The 17,075-nt window shown below is 43.1% G+C and overlaps 1 protein-coding gene across 1 annotated transcript in view; it reads right to left on the bottom strand.

Annotated features, from left to right (window-relative positions):
• Window positions 1-8,942: 8,942 nt before the first annotated feature.
• The window catches only part of mapk12a (mitogen-activated protein kinase 12a), an 11,437-nt gene continuing 3,304 nt past the window's right edge, over window positions 8,943-17,075 (bottom strand). Inside the window, exons 3-12 of the mRNA XM_061036649.1 lie at window positions 15,143-15,201; window positions 14,919-15,030; window positions 14,801-14,830; window positions 13,790-13,837; window positions 13,477-13,591; window positions 12,210-12,281; window positions 11,927-12,006; window positions 11,726-11,804; window positions 11,455-11,628; window positions 8,943-11,356 (exon numbers count right to left, since the gene is read on the bottom strand). Of these exons, the coding sequence (XP_060892632.1) occupies window positions 11,289-11,356; window positions 11,455-11,628; window positions 11,726-11,804; window positions 11,927-12,006; window positions 12,210-12,281; window positions 13,477-13,591; window positions 13,790-13,837; window positions 14,801-14,830; window positions 14,919-15,030; window positions 15,143-15,201 (837 nt within the window). The 3' untranslated portion in view covers window positions 8,943-11,288. The remainder of the gene's footprint in view (window positions 11,357-11,454; window positions 11,629-11,725; window positions 11,805-11,926; window positions 12,007-12,209; window positions 12,282-13,476; window positions 13,592-13,789; window positions 13,838-14,800; window positions 14,831-14,918; window positions 15,031-15,142; window positions 15,202-17,075) is intronic.

Raw genomic sequence — 17,075 nt, forward strand, 5'->3', positions numbered from 1 at the left:
CCTCTCACACACACCTTCACCTTCCTCTTATATCAGCCCCACACACACACACACACACACACACACACACACACACACACACACACACACACACACACGCCTTCCTCTCCCATCTGCCTGACACACACCTTCCTCTCACATCTGTCAGCCTTTTCTTCTCTATGGGGGGGGGATTCCCTCCATCAGGCATTCCCTCCGGTAATGACTGAATTTCCAAGAATCTCTACTTATACTTATTTTTCTCGTTATCTCAGGATAACAAAGCTGGTATTGGTGGATGAATTCGTCTCATTATCGATCGTTGTTTTTGGATAACATAGCTTGTTTTCTTTGGGCTGGTCACTGTGATAGTGCAGACCCCGTGCCCACACTAATGAGGTGATTAAGACTATGTTGGTTTTGTGCTTCATCAGTGGAGATGCTAAAATGACTCGCTATCTAGATCTTAAATCTCCATGTGAGGAGTTTTGAGGTGACCTTGACACAGTTTCACTCTTAAGGCCTTTGCACACTGAAGCCGTTTTCACATATACCATCCTGAAAATATCTAGATGATTTCAGGAGGACTGCTCCTGATATCCTCTTGATCTGGTTGTTCACATATGCTCCTCACAGCTGGAGACTATCGCTGTCAGACAGGAGATGGGGCGGGGGTCTCCTGAAGTAAGACGTGACGTAAAAAAAAAATGTCACCACCCACTCCCACTCGCTCAAGGTGAATTCTCCTGATTATATCCTGCTGCGTTCTCACATCAACTCATTCGGACATGCTGCGGAATAAATACTAGGGGGTCTGGCAGGAGAGACTCCGGGTGAAGTCAGATCAAAAAATGCGGCTGTTTGCGTTCACACATGCAGCTCCTCCTGGAAATATCCTGATTTTTTTTTACTGCAATTGTGAAACCCCTTTGAGTCTGTTTTTTTCCTGATGCTTGCATACCGAGTTCAGTATGTTTATTTTTTCATTAATTGTGTAAATTAGTAATTAAACGTCTGGTACTAAACCAGACTTTACAAAGTTTCATCGTTCTCCTCTTACTGTTAATAACCACATATTCACATATTCATACATTACCTCACTGCTTTGCATCCTGAAAAGAAAAATGTTTGCACATCAAAGAAAGTAGTTTCAAAAAGAAGATGCATATGCCACTCACTCGTTGCAAACCCAAATGCACACTTTGACAAGAGCCCCGTCTTTAAGACACTGGGGGATGGTGCTCATGGGAAATGTAGTCCTCATCTTGAAAAGACATGAAACACGATTTCATCCAAAGTGTCATGAAAACCTACAGTAAATGAGCGCTGCTCACAGGGGCTGTAATCAAATGCGTGGATGCTTGTCCGCTTAGGGCTTCCGTGCTTTTATAATAATAGAATGTGCTCTCTTTTGGACATGTCAGTACAGAACAGCTTACAAAGTAATTACATGACCAATGTCGTTCCATGTAATGAAATCCTTTTCGTTTCCAAACAGAAAACAAACATGACTTTTTCTTTGGATGTTTTTAGAGCAACTCAATAGCAGCGTAACTGTCGTGAGAGCGGGACTGAAAGTGTCATGAACACGAGCTCTGCAGGAACACAAAAAAAAACACAAAGAAAACAGAATCATGTCGTCTTTTTATTAAGCTGTGGTGAGTGGATAAGGAGCTATGTCTGGTTTGGTATCTTCTGCTGCCCGTGTGGACAGACTGGAAGTAGAGAGGCCGGGACCGGAGCCCAGCTCACCACAGAGCTCACTGGCATCTCTGAGAAAACAGCCATAAAACAGAAAATATCCCCAAACACACATGCTGACATTCCTCCCCCCCTGGAAAAAAAGGGTCTGTTCTGTTCGTTGCCATACCACTGATGCATGTGTTGGTGTATGTGTGTGTGTGTGTGTGTGTGTGTGTGTGTGTGTTAGGAAAAATGTGACGGTTTCTGTTTCTCCTTCTTTCCCAGTGAGGCCGAACAACTGAAAGCAATCATCAGGCCTAAACGCATCAAGCTGGGGAGACTCAGAAGATTTTGAAGGCTTATATAACCGACTTTAGGGGCTTTGACTTGTGGGCACATTTTCATCCACCATTGTGCGATAATGCATGTTTATTTTTCAGCCTCCGCCGCCGCCGACTTTTACCTCATTCATACGAGAGACTGGAGGGAAAACACTTTATCATTTCAGGTTTCATTAGCAGGAAACACAACAGAAGCAATTTGGCATTTAGCTCGGAGATAAGAAATATAAATGTGGATAACATCAGGTGTTGCGTTGTACGTTTTATTCGAGGTGGGAACTTTAAAACCACATGTTTGTTTTTCTAATCTCTCCGTGTTTTCTGCCACTGTTCCCTTCCTGCTCCTTTCATGTCTCGTCCAACCTTGAAGCAGCTCTCCTCGGAACAAAAAGAGGACCACAGGCTCTGTGATATATTGTGACCTCTGACCTCAGAGCCAGGTCCTACACATGTCTCGCCCGGTTTGAAGGATAACATTCAGGAAGCTGTGACCCCCCCCGGGTGAAGTCACAGCTGAGGTCAGGCCTGAGGTCTTGTGTCCACTTGACTGTGAAGCGGTCAGAATTTATAATCTGAGGTCGAGCCTGGTCCGGCTGTTTTGTAATGTGGAGAACTTTTGGAAAATCTGACACTTGGTTTAATAATTGCATTGAAATGTTTTAGTTCTCTATTCTGTGTGAATATATACGGAAGCCCTAAGCGGACATGCATCATTACATTTTATTTAATTCTGTTTTCCCGCGATAAGGAATACATTTGAGTTGTTTTCTCGAGGATCTCAGGGAAATTAACTCAGTAGTGTTGTAGTACTCGAAATCGGTCTTGTTCTCAAGAAATAAGAGACTGGTGGAGAATAATGACTCTGCACTGAAGGGAAATGTATCCGATGAAGGCACATGGAAGTATTGTTAATAAGTTAATCAAGCTGCAGGCTGCATGTGAAGGATGGCTGAGGCTACTTCCCCCTCCTCGCTCCTTCCTGATTTCATTTCTGGAGTTTGAAGCCTCTCTGGAGAACTGTGAAGGAGAAAAGTCAGTATGGATTTCATGAACTCAGCTTCAATATCTGCAGTTAAAGTTTTGATTTATTCATTAAAATCTCAATAAGCAGTTTCCTCCGACTGTCAGGCTGCCAAAATCCACGTGATTAAAATGTTGATGTGCTCATCAAGCATGAGCATTAAAAGAGTGAAAAGCTCTCTGAGCAGCAGTGAGTGATCACTGGACTCTTTTCTGCCCAAAGCAACTAAAAAAAACGCCCTGCTTAATTGCATATTTAGGAAAAATATATCTTTTGATCTATATTTCATAACAACTTTTCACTCTGTTATTTTGGGACAACATGTTGGCTTTAAAGCACAAACAGGACCTACACACATGCATTAAGGGGGAGAAGTCAGAGTGAGGGGCAGCTGGGGGTTCAGTGCCTTGCTTAGGCACGTTGGCAGTGCTTGAGGAGTAAATGGTAAACTTGTTTCTGACTACTCAAATCGCCTTTTCCCCGCAGGTCACACCTACACATTCACACACTGATGGTAGAGGCTGCTGTGTAAAGAGACCATCAGTATTAACTCATACATTCATACACACTCATAAGCCGCAGATGAAGCAGCAGGAGAAACTTGGGGTTAAGTGTCTTGCCCAAGGACACATCGGACATGTGGCTGCAGGAAGTGGGGATTGAACCCCAGACCTTCTGGTCAGTGGTGGGGCCCTAGGCAAAAATTAATTGAGGGCCCCTCCAACCAGCATTCATCACCATTTGGTCTCCCTCTCCCTTTCTTTTTTTTTTCAGTACCAGACAGATAATTCCTCTTTTCTCCTGTGACTTTCACTGAAAACGTATGTTTTCAAAGCAAAAATTCATTCCACACTTAGCAGAGCAACAAGAGGGAGTGCTGTCAGATGGGGCCAGCTTAGGGAGGTTTACTGTATACTGTTGTTGCAAAATTTGCTAATTTTGAGCCTTTGCTGGGGTTTAAACTTTAAATTAAACTATAAAAAAACTAACCAACAAATGGTGTGATATTGCCACCTTGAAAGGGTTACAAGATAAATGTGCTGATGTAGCATGTCTGCTTTGGGCTTCTGTACTTAAAACAGCAACATGACAAACATTTTAAAACAGGCCATGCTCCTAACGACACCTCACCTGGCTGAAAGATAAAGACAGCTTAGCGATTTCATGAACTGTATCTCTTAAGTTGAGATCTGTGTTCGACCTCCTCAAAACAAAGTACAGTGACTTTTTGGTGGTTCAACAGCTGGCTCCCATCACTCCTCAGGGTCAGAGGGGTTTAAGTGCTCTTCGACACTGTAGTGCCTCTGAATGTGACACACACCAGCCCCGTACATCAACACATCACAGATGGACAGAGAGTTGTCTTTACACTTCATTCTCCTCACAAGTCTCCAAACATGAACTGGATGTCTGAACGATGAGCTCATGTCAACGAAACTGCCCATCCTGGCACAGACAGACTCTCCCTTTGGGCCTTCACTCCACCCGTCTTCTCTTTTTCTGTCCTCCATTTCTAATCTCTTCCCTTTGTTCAGACTCTCTCTTATTATTGCTTCCTTTACCTCCCAGTTTACATCCGTTTCTTACCCACACAGCTTCTGCTGCCCGTTCAGAGCTCAGATTTTTTTTGGGAGAATCCCCCTCAGCATTAACACTGAGCTCACCGGCTCCATGTGAGCCAGTGGAATTTCCTCCCCAGTTTTCCCCCGCCGGCAGGTCCTGCTCTGCTCCTGCAGGATCCCACAGACACACGTGTGCTTCTGTGTACATCTCACAGATCAGGCAGAGATAGAGGCTGAGGCACGTGTAAAGACAGCAGAAAGTTTGAGAGCCGTCACACAAATGAAGACAGAAAAGCCTCAGCTGCAGAGCGCAACGGACAACGTGACTCATTTTATTGGGACTGCTTGACCTCCACAGACATGTACCCACCCAAACAAACACAAACAAACACAGGGCCAGATACACAAACTAATGCAAACAAACATTTCAACATGCAAAGCTTACAAAACAATAAGCAGCTTTTTCCCTCCTTTAATTGTGGACTCGACTCATTCAGCAGCTGTCAGCATGCGTGCAAACTCCAAAAATAAGACTGAATCCACATTTGGTGCACAATTAAACAGCCGTTTATCACTTGTGCTAAAAATGTTTTCTGCTCTCACTCAGAGTAGCCGTCTTTCTGACCCACAGAGTCATGTATGAGGAAACACAGATCTCTGTGAACTCTCCGATGAGCAGCAGATCTAAACTGACATCTGGAACCATGCACACAGAGACACATGCTGAACATCAGGGACAGCAATACACTGAAATGTAAAAATGTTAATCTGTGTAGAGGCTGCAAACAGGCGAGGATATTCAGGGAGCTGTCATATCTTCACTTGGCCTCCTGGTTCAACTCAAATCATTTAATCTCCGCAGAGCCTTCGATTCTGTTTATTTGATCTCCAGCAAGGACGTGACAGCACTAATTATGTGGAGAATAAACACTGTCACTGAGGACGTGATTTATTTCTATGAAAAGTGACGGCAGTAAACAGCCGCTCTGGCTCGTACAGCGACAGCGTTTGTTCGTATTTACCCACTCATCAGAGTTCCTACCGAGAGACAAATGAGACAAAGTGAAGAGTTTCCATGCTCAGCGTCGTTTAGAGGTTGAATCTTTTGTAAACAGGAGCTAAAATTAACTCAGAGGACAGTCAGGATGATGAATCTGAGCAGAGACAGTGTTGGAGAGATTCACAATGATGCTCCTCCCGTAGACACACACAGTAAACACAGTTATTACTGAAATTCCACCTTAAGCAGACGAGTGGCGCGGGTCAGATCAGTGTTTGGGCATCGCTGCCGTTCCTCACATCCTCCCTCCTGACTCAGTGTCAGTCAGTGTGTGTGTACGGCTGCGCATGCCAGGAGTATCAAGGCAAACTGGTGCACACATGTGAACTCTGTGTGTGTGTGTGTGTGTGTGTGTGTGTGTGTGTGTGTGTGTCTTAGGAAATATGCTGCTTGAATCCAGCGAGCTCTGAAAATAAACCACAGGGTCAACAAACAAGACAGACAGAGGGAGTCCGTCCCTGTGTGTGTGTGTGTGTGAGAGAGAGGAGGAGGGTTTGTGGGGTAAAAAATGTGCTTCCCCCTCTGTTATCCTGTCTGCTGCGGGAACAGAACTCTCTGACTCCTCAGTGAACTATCCGCTGTGTGAGGACACAACACGCACACATGCAGGGTTTGCTTTGGAGGAGCTTAGGCCCAGGAAGGAAGCCCGTCCTCGGGGGAGTCGCCCTCGGGAGTCAAGGATCTGGAGGTCACTCAAGACAAGCCAGTTAAATTTGACAGAATTTTGCAGAATCTGAGAGCAAACATGCAATCTGCAAGAAGGTGGAAACTCTGATGCTTAAAGTCGTCAATCATATTCAGCAACAGCTAGTCCTACAACACAGATCGTCTCTGACAGAGTTCATTCTTTGTATATCTAAACGCTAACCTTAAAGTGCTAACAAGCTCACAATAACAACGTTAACATGCAGAAGTTATTGGGTTTAGTGTTGATCAGCATGGTGTTGTAGTTCTCAAATCTGTCTTTTTAATGTCTCTGCCTCGTCTTGGAATCAAAAGTTTTTCTCTGTCTTGTCTCGGTCTCAAACTGGGCACAAGACTACCACTGATGGGCTATTTTTTCCATGTCATCACTGTGATTAGAAGGAAAACCCCTCTTTCTAAAATAACAAATAACTTTTAGTAACAATTCATCCACAATTTGATTTTTGTGTTACAGCCTGAGTGACTGACATCTCACTGCACACAAGATGATGATTTTTCATCGATATTATGGCCTCGGTCTCGCCCTGTCTTGGTCTTCTCTCAGTCTCGCCCTGCCTTGGTCTTGACTCGGTCTCGATCCCTAAATGTTCCGGTCTTGTCTTGGTCTCGGAGTACTCTGGTCTCTGGTCTCGGGTAGGTCTCGGTTAGTGTGGTCTTGACTACAACACTAGATCAACGTTTAAGTTTGGCATGTTAGCATTAGCTCGTTACTTTGACATAATGTTCAGGTGAAGCTGATTGAATGAGGCACTTAAAGCTCCTTTGAGGAACTTTGATTTTGTGTTGATTTTGGTGCCCCCTGTGGACAAACTGGCACATCAATCTATCTACCCATTTACCATTAAGGCTCTATATCCGATCCAGATACAAACAAAGCCTTCTTCCCGTACTCTGTTTCCGTATTTCTAAATATTTACTAGAAGGTTACGGATATGGGCCAAGCATGTGCGTCAGACCTATTCTATACTTTTTCATCATCAGTCATTTGGACCCCCCTTTACTTTTACCGGGTCACAAACTCAGGAAATCTGGCACTCCATCCTTCACTATCTTCAGAGCACAGTTTAGACTTTATGCGGATAGGATAGTGGATAGATGAGGAAATCAGGGAAAGAGAGCGGGTAATTAAATGCTTGAAAGGAGCCACGAGTTGGACGTGAACCCAGACTTCCAGCTTCAAGGACTAAAGCCTCTGTATGTCGGCACTAGTCATGACCTAACCACTAGGCCATCTGCGGCCCAAATGGTAGAACTTTTTGCGGAAAAAAGGCTAAACATATATATGATGTTAGGCTGCCTGGGTACAGGTACAGACAACAGCAGAACAGTTGGGTGGAGATCGGACGGGAACTGAATGTCAGAAGGACGCCAGCAAAAGGAGAAGTGGAGGTGTGTTTGAGAACGCACCCTTTAGTTCTGTTTCTGCAGCGGGCTGTTAATTTCCTCGTCGGACACCAACCCCATAGCTGGCATGAACAATAACTGTAATCAATCTTCTCTGTGATGAATTGTTTTTTATTCACTCTGATTCATGACTGGATAAAAACTCTTCAAGTGTCGACCTTCTGATGGTTGAAAAAGTCATGAAAGTTTGGACTCATCGGACAAACACGCTGTATGTCTGTGCCAAATGTGTCCATCCATGCAACTAGATTTGGGAATCTGTAATAGGACAGCCTCATTAAAACCTTCGATCAGCTGCTGTGTCTAAATGAGAAGTCAGAGGTTCACTAAAGTCACAAGAACTCATCCTCTGAGGCCTCAGGAGGTCTGCAGCAGATTTCGTGTCAATCTGTTAAAAAATGTATTTTAGATATTTGAGTCCAGACCAAAGTAGAGGAATAACCAACAAGATTCAGTCTGGCTATGGCTCGTTTTCATACTGCCATCTAGTGGCAGCTTGTGTGAACTACAGATAAGTGAAATGCACCACTTCTAAAACAACTTGGATTTTAAAGCTGCTGTATGCAACATTATTTCATTAGTATTCTGATGTATTTTGATCTTTGAATATAACTTGTAAAATTAAATTCATTGAAATGTTCCTCTTTATTGTCCCAGAGGGGCAATTAGGTTTGCAACAGAGGTCATAATGTAAAAAGCTAAAAGAGATGGACCACTCTGGAAGAACCAATAATGACTGAGCTCATCACAACTTAGGGGTCATAAACGGCATCATGGGAAATGTAGGAAACAACTCTTTCTCCCTGACCCAGACAAGAATCAAAAGATCAGGATGTCTCGACCTCGTTTTCAATTTTTATCAGATATTATGTTTTGACGAGGGGTGGCTGGGCGTCAGGCGGTGGCTGTGGGGACGACTCAGTCCGGTGGTGGTGGCTGGGCGTCAGGGACGTCGGGTGGTAGTAGTGCTGGATCACCTTGCTAAAGAATTACGGCCTAACACTTTCAACTCTTTTTGATCTCTTTGTTTTCATTTATCAACCTCGTTGTCTTTTTATAGCCTTAAGTTACAACACCAAAGAATTAAAGCAATGAGGTGGTCCAACGTTAGCCCACAGAGAATGCTATTAATCAAAATCAATTATTTAACACAAACCAGGTTAGGAGGCAAAAGAAGAAAATAGGTGTAATACCAGAGATAATTTTTTATTACAAAATCACAAGAGTGGAGATGAAACTTTAATGCAAACATCGACCAAGACCCACATGTGGTTTTGGCTCCTTTGTGCTTAAAATAAAGAAAAAGATAGAAGAAGAAACATGTGTTATAAACTCAAAGTGTGAATGTTTGTGTACAGTCTGCTGGGCTGGATCTTTGTTTTTATTGAAACTCAGACATATTTTTGTTCTGTCGTTATCTTTAAGGCCACTCGGAGGAAAGACGAGGTCAGGGCAGACATTCAGACTACACACACGCACAGACACACAAGGACGTCACAATAAATCCAATCACATGTCTCTCAAGGACACACAGTCCCAAACATAAAGCCAATTGATGATACAATCCATCACAAAAAAATCTCTCAAAGTAAGTCACAAAGATTTTAACTTGAGTCTTGAATCTGTTACATCTAAGTGATTCTGTTTACATCAAACTGATTCGTCAAATCAAGCCAACAGAGAGCTTCAACAGACTCTCAGTTTGACAATAAGTAGTTTTGGCAAAAGTAAAACATGTCTACCATGTGTGCTTTGAGGCTGTTTACAACTTGCATTAATTTGGAGCCAAGTAAGACTCAAATTAAAAAGGTTTTTGTAAATCTATTCCCAGAGTTTAAAAATCAGTGCATACAGATTTGATATTTTTCTTTCCTAATCCTCAGTAGTTTTGCCTCCGTCCTGGGTGATCTGATGGCATGTGGACTGCCTTAATGCTCGTTGTGAACGCACCCCGATGCATCCTGCAGATGATCTGAGAGCTCAGACCACATAGATTGATTTAGTAGTGAAATAGCTAATGTGTCCTGCGCAGCATTACAATTGACCTATTATTCTTATCCCCATTTTCAAAGCTCACATATTGTGTTACAATGCACATACTAAACATGGGGAAAGCTTCAGATCATGAGGTAAATGTATGTTGCCGTAATTCCAGGATACGTCTGTAGAGGGCGCTAAACAGCTTGTTGTGACAGCTCCTGGATATGAAACCAAGAACTTCACGAGACAGCTTCAAGCCTCTACATAAGCTGGTGAAACCTCTTAGCAGTGGAGAGCTGCCTTCCCCTTGCAGCCCTGCAGCATTCTGCCCCTGGAAGGCTTCCAAGGAGCTGGCCAATCAGAAGAAAGTGGGCACATGGGGAGAGGGGGGGAGGGGCTTAAAGAGACAGAAGCTGAACAAACTGTTTCAGGCTGAAATGAGGGTTTTTACTGACGCCAGTTTTAGATGAATAAGGAGGTTTTTGAGCTGCTAATCATGTAAAGCTGCTCTAAGGGTTTCAGTCTGACAACATGAAAGGTTAACATGAGGAGAATACGGGATCTTCAAGGACGAGCTGGGAGAACAATACCGCCTCATTCAAACTTTATAAACTGAAATGATGTGCAGGCGCTTTTGTAAGTTCCGATCTCTAGTACTCAACAGAGAGGCATTGTTAATGCAAAGTGTAAACGCACATGCTTATGTTCTGTCCACTTGTTATCAGAGCACGCAGGAATAATGTTGATACAAGGTGTAAACAGCCTGAACGTTCCAGCTGGTCAGAAGGGATTAGGGCCCGATTGATAAGGGATTTTGAGGTCTGATATCGGTATGGGGGGGTCTGATAACGATATATCAGCCGAGATCTTTCTTAGATCTATCTTTGATCTGTAGATATAGATAGATAGATATAGATATACACATTTATTGTGTTAATCCGTCAAATGCAGTTATCAAACGTGTTGAAAAGATTTATAACGAAGACAAGATGGTCACTCAACTGAAAAGTAACTGAGCATGTACGTGCATCATCGCTTGACATCCTGGAGAGTGATAATGTTTGTTGTAATCCATATAGCGCCTTCTGCTGGTAAAAGAGAGCTGCTAGTGTTATACAATGATACTCAAATGAAATGCTATTTGACTGGTGAATAAATCTAGTAATATCGGCGCATATCTGTGCTCAAATTAGCCGATACCGATAGCCACTTGATATGCTAATATCGGCCGATATTATCGGCTGGTGGATTTATCGGTCGGTCTCTAGTAGGGAATGTATCTCTCGAAGTATTTGTACAACTGGAGTTTAAACACAGTTGAGGAGGGACTACGTTCAGAGAAGAAACTCCAAAAACTGAGTTAATTATCAAAGGATAGAAACAAGCTACCAGAGCTACATGATGTTTAAAGATAAACCAGCACCTGGAAAGTTTTAGAGAATTGTAAACTGGATCTGTTGGCTTTATTAAGACTGGTGATCAAAGAGTTTGAGCCCTGTTAGGAATGACATGTTATGACAAAGACATGTTCTGGTGCATCCTCTCCTCGTGTCTCACAGCGAGGTTTCTTTTGATTCAGGCATTACGGGTTTGAAGGTCAGGATCTCTGTGAAGGTGTGACCTGAAGAAAGACGCAGAGTGAGACACGGATCAGTACAACACAGCAGCTCATATTGTCTTTTTATCGTCTTTTTTATCAGTGCAATAGTTCATCCTTACGTTTCCACAAATTCAGCTGCATGTCAGTGTTGTCTATCGAGTGGTCGTACGGCTGAGCCTCCGTCTCCTCCTCTGGTTCTCTGAACTCTTTGAAGTACGGCAGCGAGAGCGCCTCTGCAGCCGTCACCCTCTGCTCCGGATCCAGCAGTAACATGCGCTCCAGCACAGACACGGCTGAGGAGACAAGAAGAAAAGGAGAATCAGGGAAATAAATCCCAGTTTGACCGTCCAACCCAAAACAGATCAAACAGAAAGGCTGAGCACGTCCTACCTTGTGGTTTAGTCGAGGAAAACACCTTGTGGAGGTCTTTCTTTTCCTCTTTTGAAAGACTTTTGAGGTAGCTTTTCGCCTAAGTGAATACATTCATAAATCAGGTGTAACAGTGACAGAACTGTGATTTTACGTTTCCAGAGTATTTGGGTCCTGCAACAAAATCAGAGAGTAAATTTTGAAGATTTGGTCTGTACTCACGTCCTCAGATTCTAGTTTGGATATAAATTCCTGCGTCGGTGTTCCTGTGATCTTCATGATCTCAGAGAGTTGATCTAGATCTGAGGAAAACTGGTCAAGGGTAAAACTGGAAAATTAAAAAAACATATGCATTATCATTCTTTGAGATTAAAGTTTGCACATGCAACAAACTGCTCCCTGATTTTTTGCTTTTTGTATCTGCAGTCGTAAACATTTACACCATTCAAATCAAAAACCATGAACCTCCTGTTCTTATCATGAGTCAGGCGATGATAAAGGATACGGTCGCTGCCTTTAAAAAGAGGTTTTCCTTGCAGCATCTCAGCCATGATGCAGCCCACTGACCAGATATCCACTGAGGAAGAAGCAGAAAAACAAATGGTAAATGGACTTGGCCTTCTATAGTTCTTTTCTTATTCTGACTACTTAAAGTATGTATCTCCTCACAGAGCCACTGCAATGTAAGAAAGGATGTTAAGAGATCATCACCTAGTGGATAAATCTAGGTAGTACATCTTAATCAACTGAGCAAAGATGTCTCTTAGAGGCATTTTGTCAACTTTGAGCTCAGTTTGTTCATAAAAAATATATTTCTGAGTCTGTTGAACTGTCATCATGTGTGTTTTGAAGTCTTTCTAGCATAGAGCTACAAAAGATGTTTTAAGCTGCTGTCTTTTCACTACCATCATGAGAGATCTCTTGTAAATATGCAGCCGTTTTCACATGTTCATTCGTGAAAATGTATCGAAAATTTCAGTTAGGCTGTCGATGAAATCCTCCTGACTTACATTCCTGTTGAGTAAAAGGGGCGGGGTCTCAGGAGGAGGTGCATGGCGTAAAAGAACATGGTACATGAAGCAGTAGAGTTCGACGCTATGACGACAATGTTTGCCTTTATCTCCAAGTATACCCGTTCTCTGTGTAGTTAAACACACTCACAGTTTCAACAAAAGAGCGGAGAAATCAGACAGGCGAACAGAAAGCATAATAAAGAAATTTAAATACGTGCACAGAGATCATAACAGATGCACGCATACAGTCCGTGTTGGTTGCAGGACTGAAAGGTCATCACCTGTCCAAATCGCTTTGGGTGAATTTTCATGAATATTTCCTGCTGTGTTCTAACATCGGCTCACCTGTGACTTCATGCGGGTCATTAACCATGGACAAAGAAAAAGTCAAGGTGAATTGTGTTCACACATGCAGCCCACTCCGAAGTTTATTTAGAAGAAGCAGAACTTTCCTGTCTGTTGCTTCAATCAAGCAGCTAAACGAGACGAGCAGGAAGTCTTTTTAAAGAGCAGAAAAAAGCTTCAAACACTCGGCCCGTTCTTCTGTGGGTTGTAAAGGTCATTCTGGGAAATGTAGTGATCACCAGCTTGAAGCAGAAGCCCTGATTGGGGGGCAAGTGAGTACACTAAAACATCCATTTACTGCTACATCACAGGAAAAGGCGAGGGCTCGGTGCTAATAGGGAGCACCGAACACGACGCAGAGATAAAACATGACAGCATGAGTTTTTTTTTTCCCTTGAATTAGCTCTTCATTACCGGTCTGAGTGTAGTGCATCCAGCTCAGGATGACCTCCGGGGCTCTGTACCAGCGAGTCACCACGTAGCCCGTCATCTCGCTGTCCGCCTGCCGCGCCAAACCAAAGTCCAAGATCTGACAGAACACGACATGAAAAAAATCAGACCCAGACACATTTACATCTGCTCACAGGGAGCTAACAGCTCTGCTAATAAGACTGCAGGGAAATGTAGAGCTGGCAGAGAACGTGCAGAGCAATGCGTGGAGGGTTTTATAGTTAGACACATGATGTGCTTTTGTTTGTTTGGTTCAGCAGAGAGAGTAAGTCTCTACCTTGAGCTCACAGTCTTGGTTGACAGCGAGGTTTCCTGGTTTGAGGTCCTGCAGATAATCAAAAGAAAACACTTATTATGATGTGTTGCATGCGCAGGGATGTGTCAAGACTTTTTGGACTGGGGCTGCTCAAATGAGGAATTGACTTCTGCAGGGGTGGCCTGAGGTGTGATGTGCGCCCACATTTAAATAATGATTATTAACCCCACCAATCAGATCTAATGACACAAAAGAGAAGATTTATGTTCAAAGTCATAATTTAAATGCATGCATGCAAACTCCTGCATTCTCTTATTTGCGAAATTACATGAATTGGCACGTGCATTACTTTCCTATGCACCTGATTTATGAAATACAAGATCTTTATTTACAATTTCAAGTAGGAACAAAGGAAAATATGCAACACTGATATGTAAAGAAAAATACAAGCAGCCTTTGCAAAAAATGACCTAATAGGCACTGTGTCCATCTAGTGTTTCTTTTTCTGCAGAAAAGCGCTGGCTGTGCTCAGAGTGCATGTATGAAGGGTTTGTGCAATGAGAAGAAAAGCACTGCACGAGGAGGATGAGGGTACAAGACACGATCTGTAGGCGGCAAAACTACAGGGAATATCGTACATTTGGAAAAGAGCGCGGGTGACTTTAACAGCACAATTCTGAACAGTTGAATGATTTTCAAGTTGAGCGCCCGGAGCAGCCACACAAAAAAGGCAGAGCACTTGGAAAAAAAATAAGCTGGGTCCTGCGCTTTTTCTCCAGACGGCTGCCTGCTGCTGCGAACGCTCTCTGGCGCTGGTGCTCAGAAAAAAAACGCTAGGTGGACATGTGACCATAGTTTAGGATAGTTTAGGATTTTGGGGTGTGCCACCTTTGGACTCGCCCCTGAGCATGCGTAATATTAAATCGTGTCAGGGGGATAAATATTTGAACATGATACACAAACAGTAAAATTAACAATCATGTTAGAGTTTTGTCTCACACACACAATGGAAACAATAAACAGACAACTTACCCTGTGGATTATCCCGGCAGAATGAATATACTGTAATAAAAGAGTATAATAAAAGAATTACTCGACGCAGTAAAGTAATAAACTGTCCATGTTGTTCGATCACAGTTGAGTTCTCCACCTTCAGGCCTTTGAGCGTCTGATAAACCAAATACTGAATCTTTTCCTCCGACAGCCGCTGCAGCCTCATCAACTTCCCCAGATCCGTCCCCATGAACGGCATCACCAGGTAACTGCAGGGAGACGGACTCACGTTATCAGCAGGACTTTTAAAAGCAGGTTCAAGCACAGATACATACAGGGCTAAAGTCCTGCAGCAGGGAGGGAAGCATAAAGTGCACTAACAAGTCATTGAACATGTCGACAGAGAGGTCAGCGGTAAACACGTCCAACAGGCCGATCACCTGCAACAGAAAGGAAAACAGCATTTAATCCTTTGGCTCATTTTGAACCAGGAAATGCTGCATGCTTGGATGTCATGTCTCTCTCTCTTCACACTAAATATTCCATAAAAAGGGATTTTCCTACATCTACATCTTCACACAGCTGGAGGGAATTTGGATGGAAAAGCATCCTGAGATTCAGAAGAGGTTTATTCTAGGACTGCCCAAAACTGACGTCTAACTGGGAATACTTTTATAACTGTTTAGACACTGTATTTCAAATCTTCATTCCATTCAATGCTCTGACGATATATTTTGGCACTAGAGTAACGAGTATTCAGTGGAGAGCAGACAAATACTTTATGAGAATATCACTCAGCGGAGGGAAGAAAGCCCTGAAGAGGACAACCAGACGCTCCAACATTAGAGGACTGGTTAAACGTTGCTTTAATTACCTCGCTAAGTATCTGTGAGTGCATCTTTGTGGATAAATAAATGAGTGTGACATCTTTTGTTTAGATTTTGTTAAAAGTCAAATGAAAGGGAGAGCAACAGCTGGAAGAGGACTTTTTAGTTGCGACGTGGCCTGAAGCATTTATCCGCGCGATGTCTGTGTCATCATGTATTTATCACATATCATGTTATTATGTCAAGAGATTTCTGCATATCTTGTGTACAACCTCCCTGATGTAAAATATAAAAATGATTCAAAAAATAAATCGTCCTTCAGTGCTGAGGGTCTGGATCCCTTAACACAATGGTTCTCAACTGGTGGGTCGGGACCCAAAAGTGGGCTGCAGAGCCATTTTAAGTGGGTCGCAAATATTGTGCCTGGAGCGGCTAAACAGGGCAGCAGTAGCTCAGTCGCTAGGGACTTGCGGGGTTGGGAACCAGAGGGTTGCCGGTTCAAGTCTCGATGCCGACCATAATATGTATGTTGGTCTGGTAGCTGGAGAACAAGGGAGCTTCACTGCCTAGGTGCCCCTGAGCAAGGCCCCCAACAGCCCTGGTGCACTCCCTGCGTAGCCGTGTGTAGCAGCCTCACTCTGACAGCTCTCCACTAATGCACGTCCACAGGTCCTGTGTGTGCATGTGTGTGAAAGGCATGGCTCTCACTACCAGAGTGTAAAACCAGAAGTTCTTTCCCTCACGGATTAATAAAGTATTTTTTTTGAAAACGGGGTAAAAAAAAAAGTTGGTGAAGCGCTTTTTAAAAATATTTGTTAATAACATTCTTTGTTCTTAACTATGTTTTGTTCCACCTGTGGCTCAAACTGTACAATTTTTTCATTAAATAATTCTGATTAGGTGAAAAATATCAGAAGTTTTCATGATGGAGTTGGAGGTGGGTCTAGTCCAGTCGAGAATCAAAAAAAACCCCGCCTTCTGTGATTCCCCTTTACCTGACTGTTACCTGCATGGGCGGGGCTTAAGGACCAATCCAGCTCACCTGTGTCATCTCTCTCAGAACCATGGGGCTGTCTGCAGCATGTGGACACCTCATCCCATCATTAGTTTGAAGTTTTCCTTTTGTTTAAAATATGTTAGAAGCCTTTTAACACTTTGTGCTCTCCATTAATTTAGAAGCAGTTGTTTATTTATTTGTTTAAGATGTTTTTTGGGCCATTTTTGACAGAAGACAGGAATTGTTGGAAGGAGAGAGTGGGGGATGACATGCAGCAAAGGGCTGAGGTTGGATTTGAGCCCATGGCCACAGCGATGAGGTCTATAGTCTCTGCACATGGGGCGCACCACATAACCACTAGTCTACAGGAGCCCCTTAGAAGCTGTTATGTTGAAGTGATGTTAGGTTATTTGAGAATGTTTTATGGTGATGCACCGTTGTTGGATCTGGTTGTGGTTTAGATTTAGATGTATAGATGAATCCTTTGATG

This window comes from Labrus mixtus, chromosome 4 (genome assembly GCF_963584025.1).
Source record: "Labrus mixtus chromosome 4, fLabMix1.1, whole genome shotgun sequence".
NCBI lineage: Eukaryota > Metazoa > Chordata > Actinopteri > Labriformes > Labridae > Labrus > Labrus mixtus.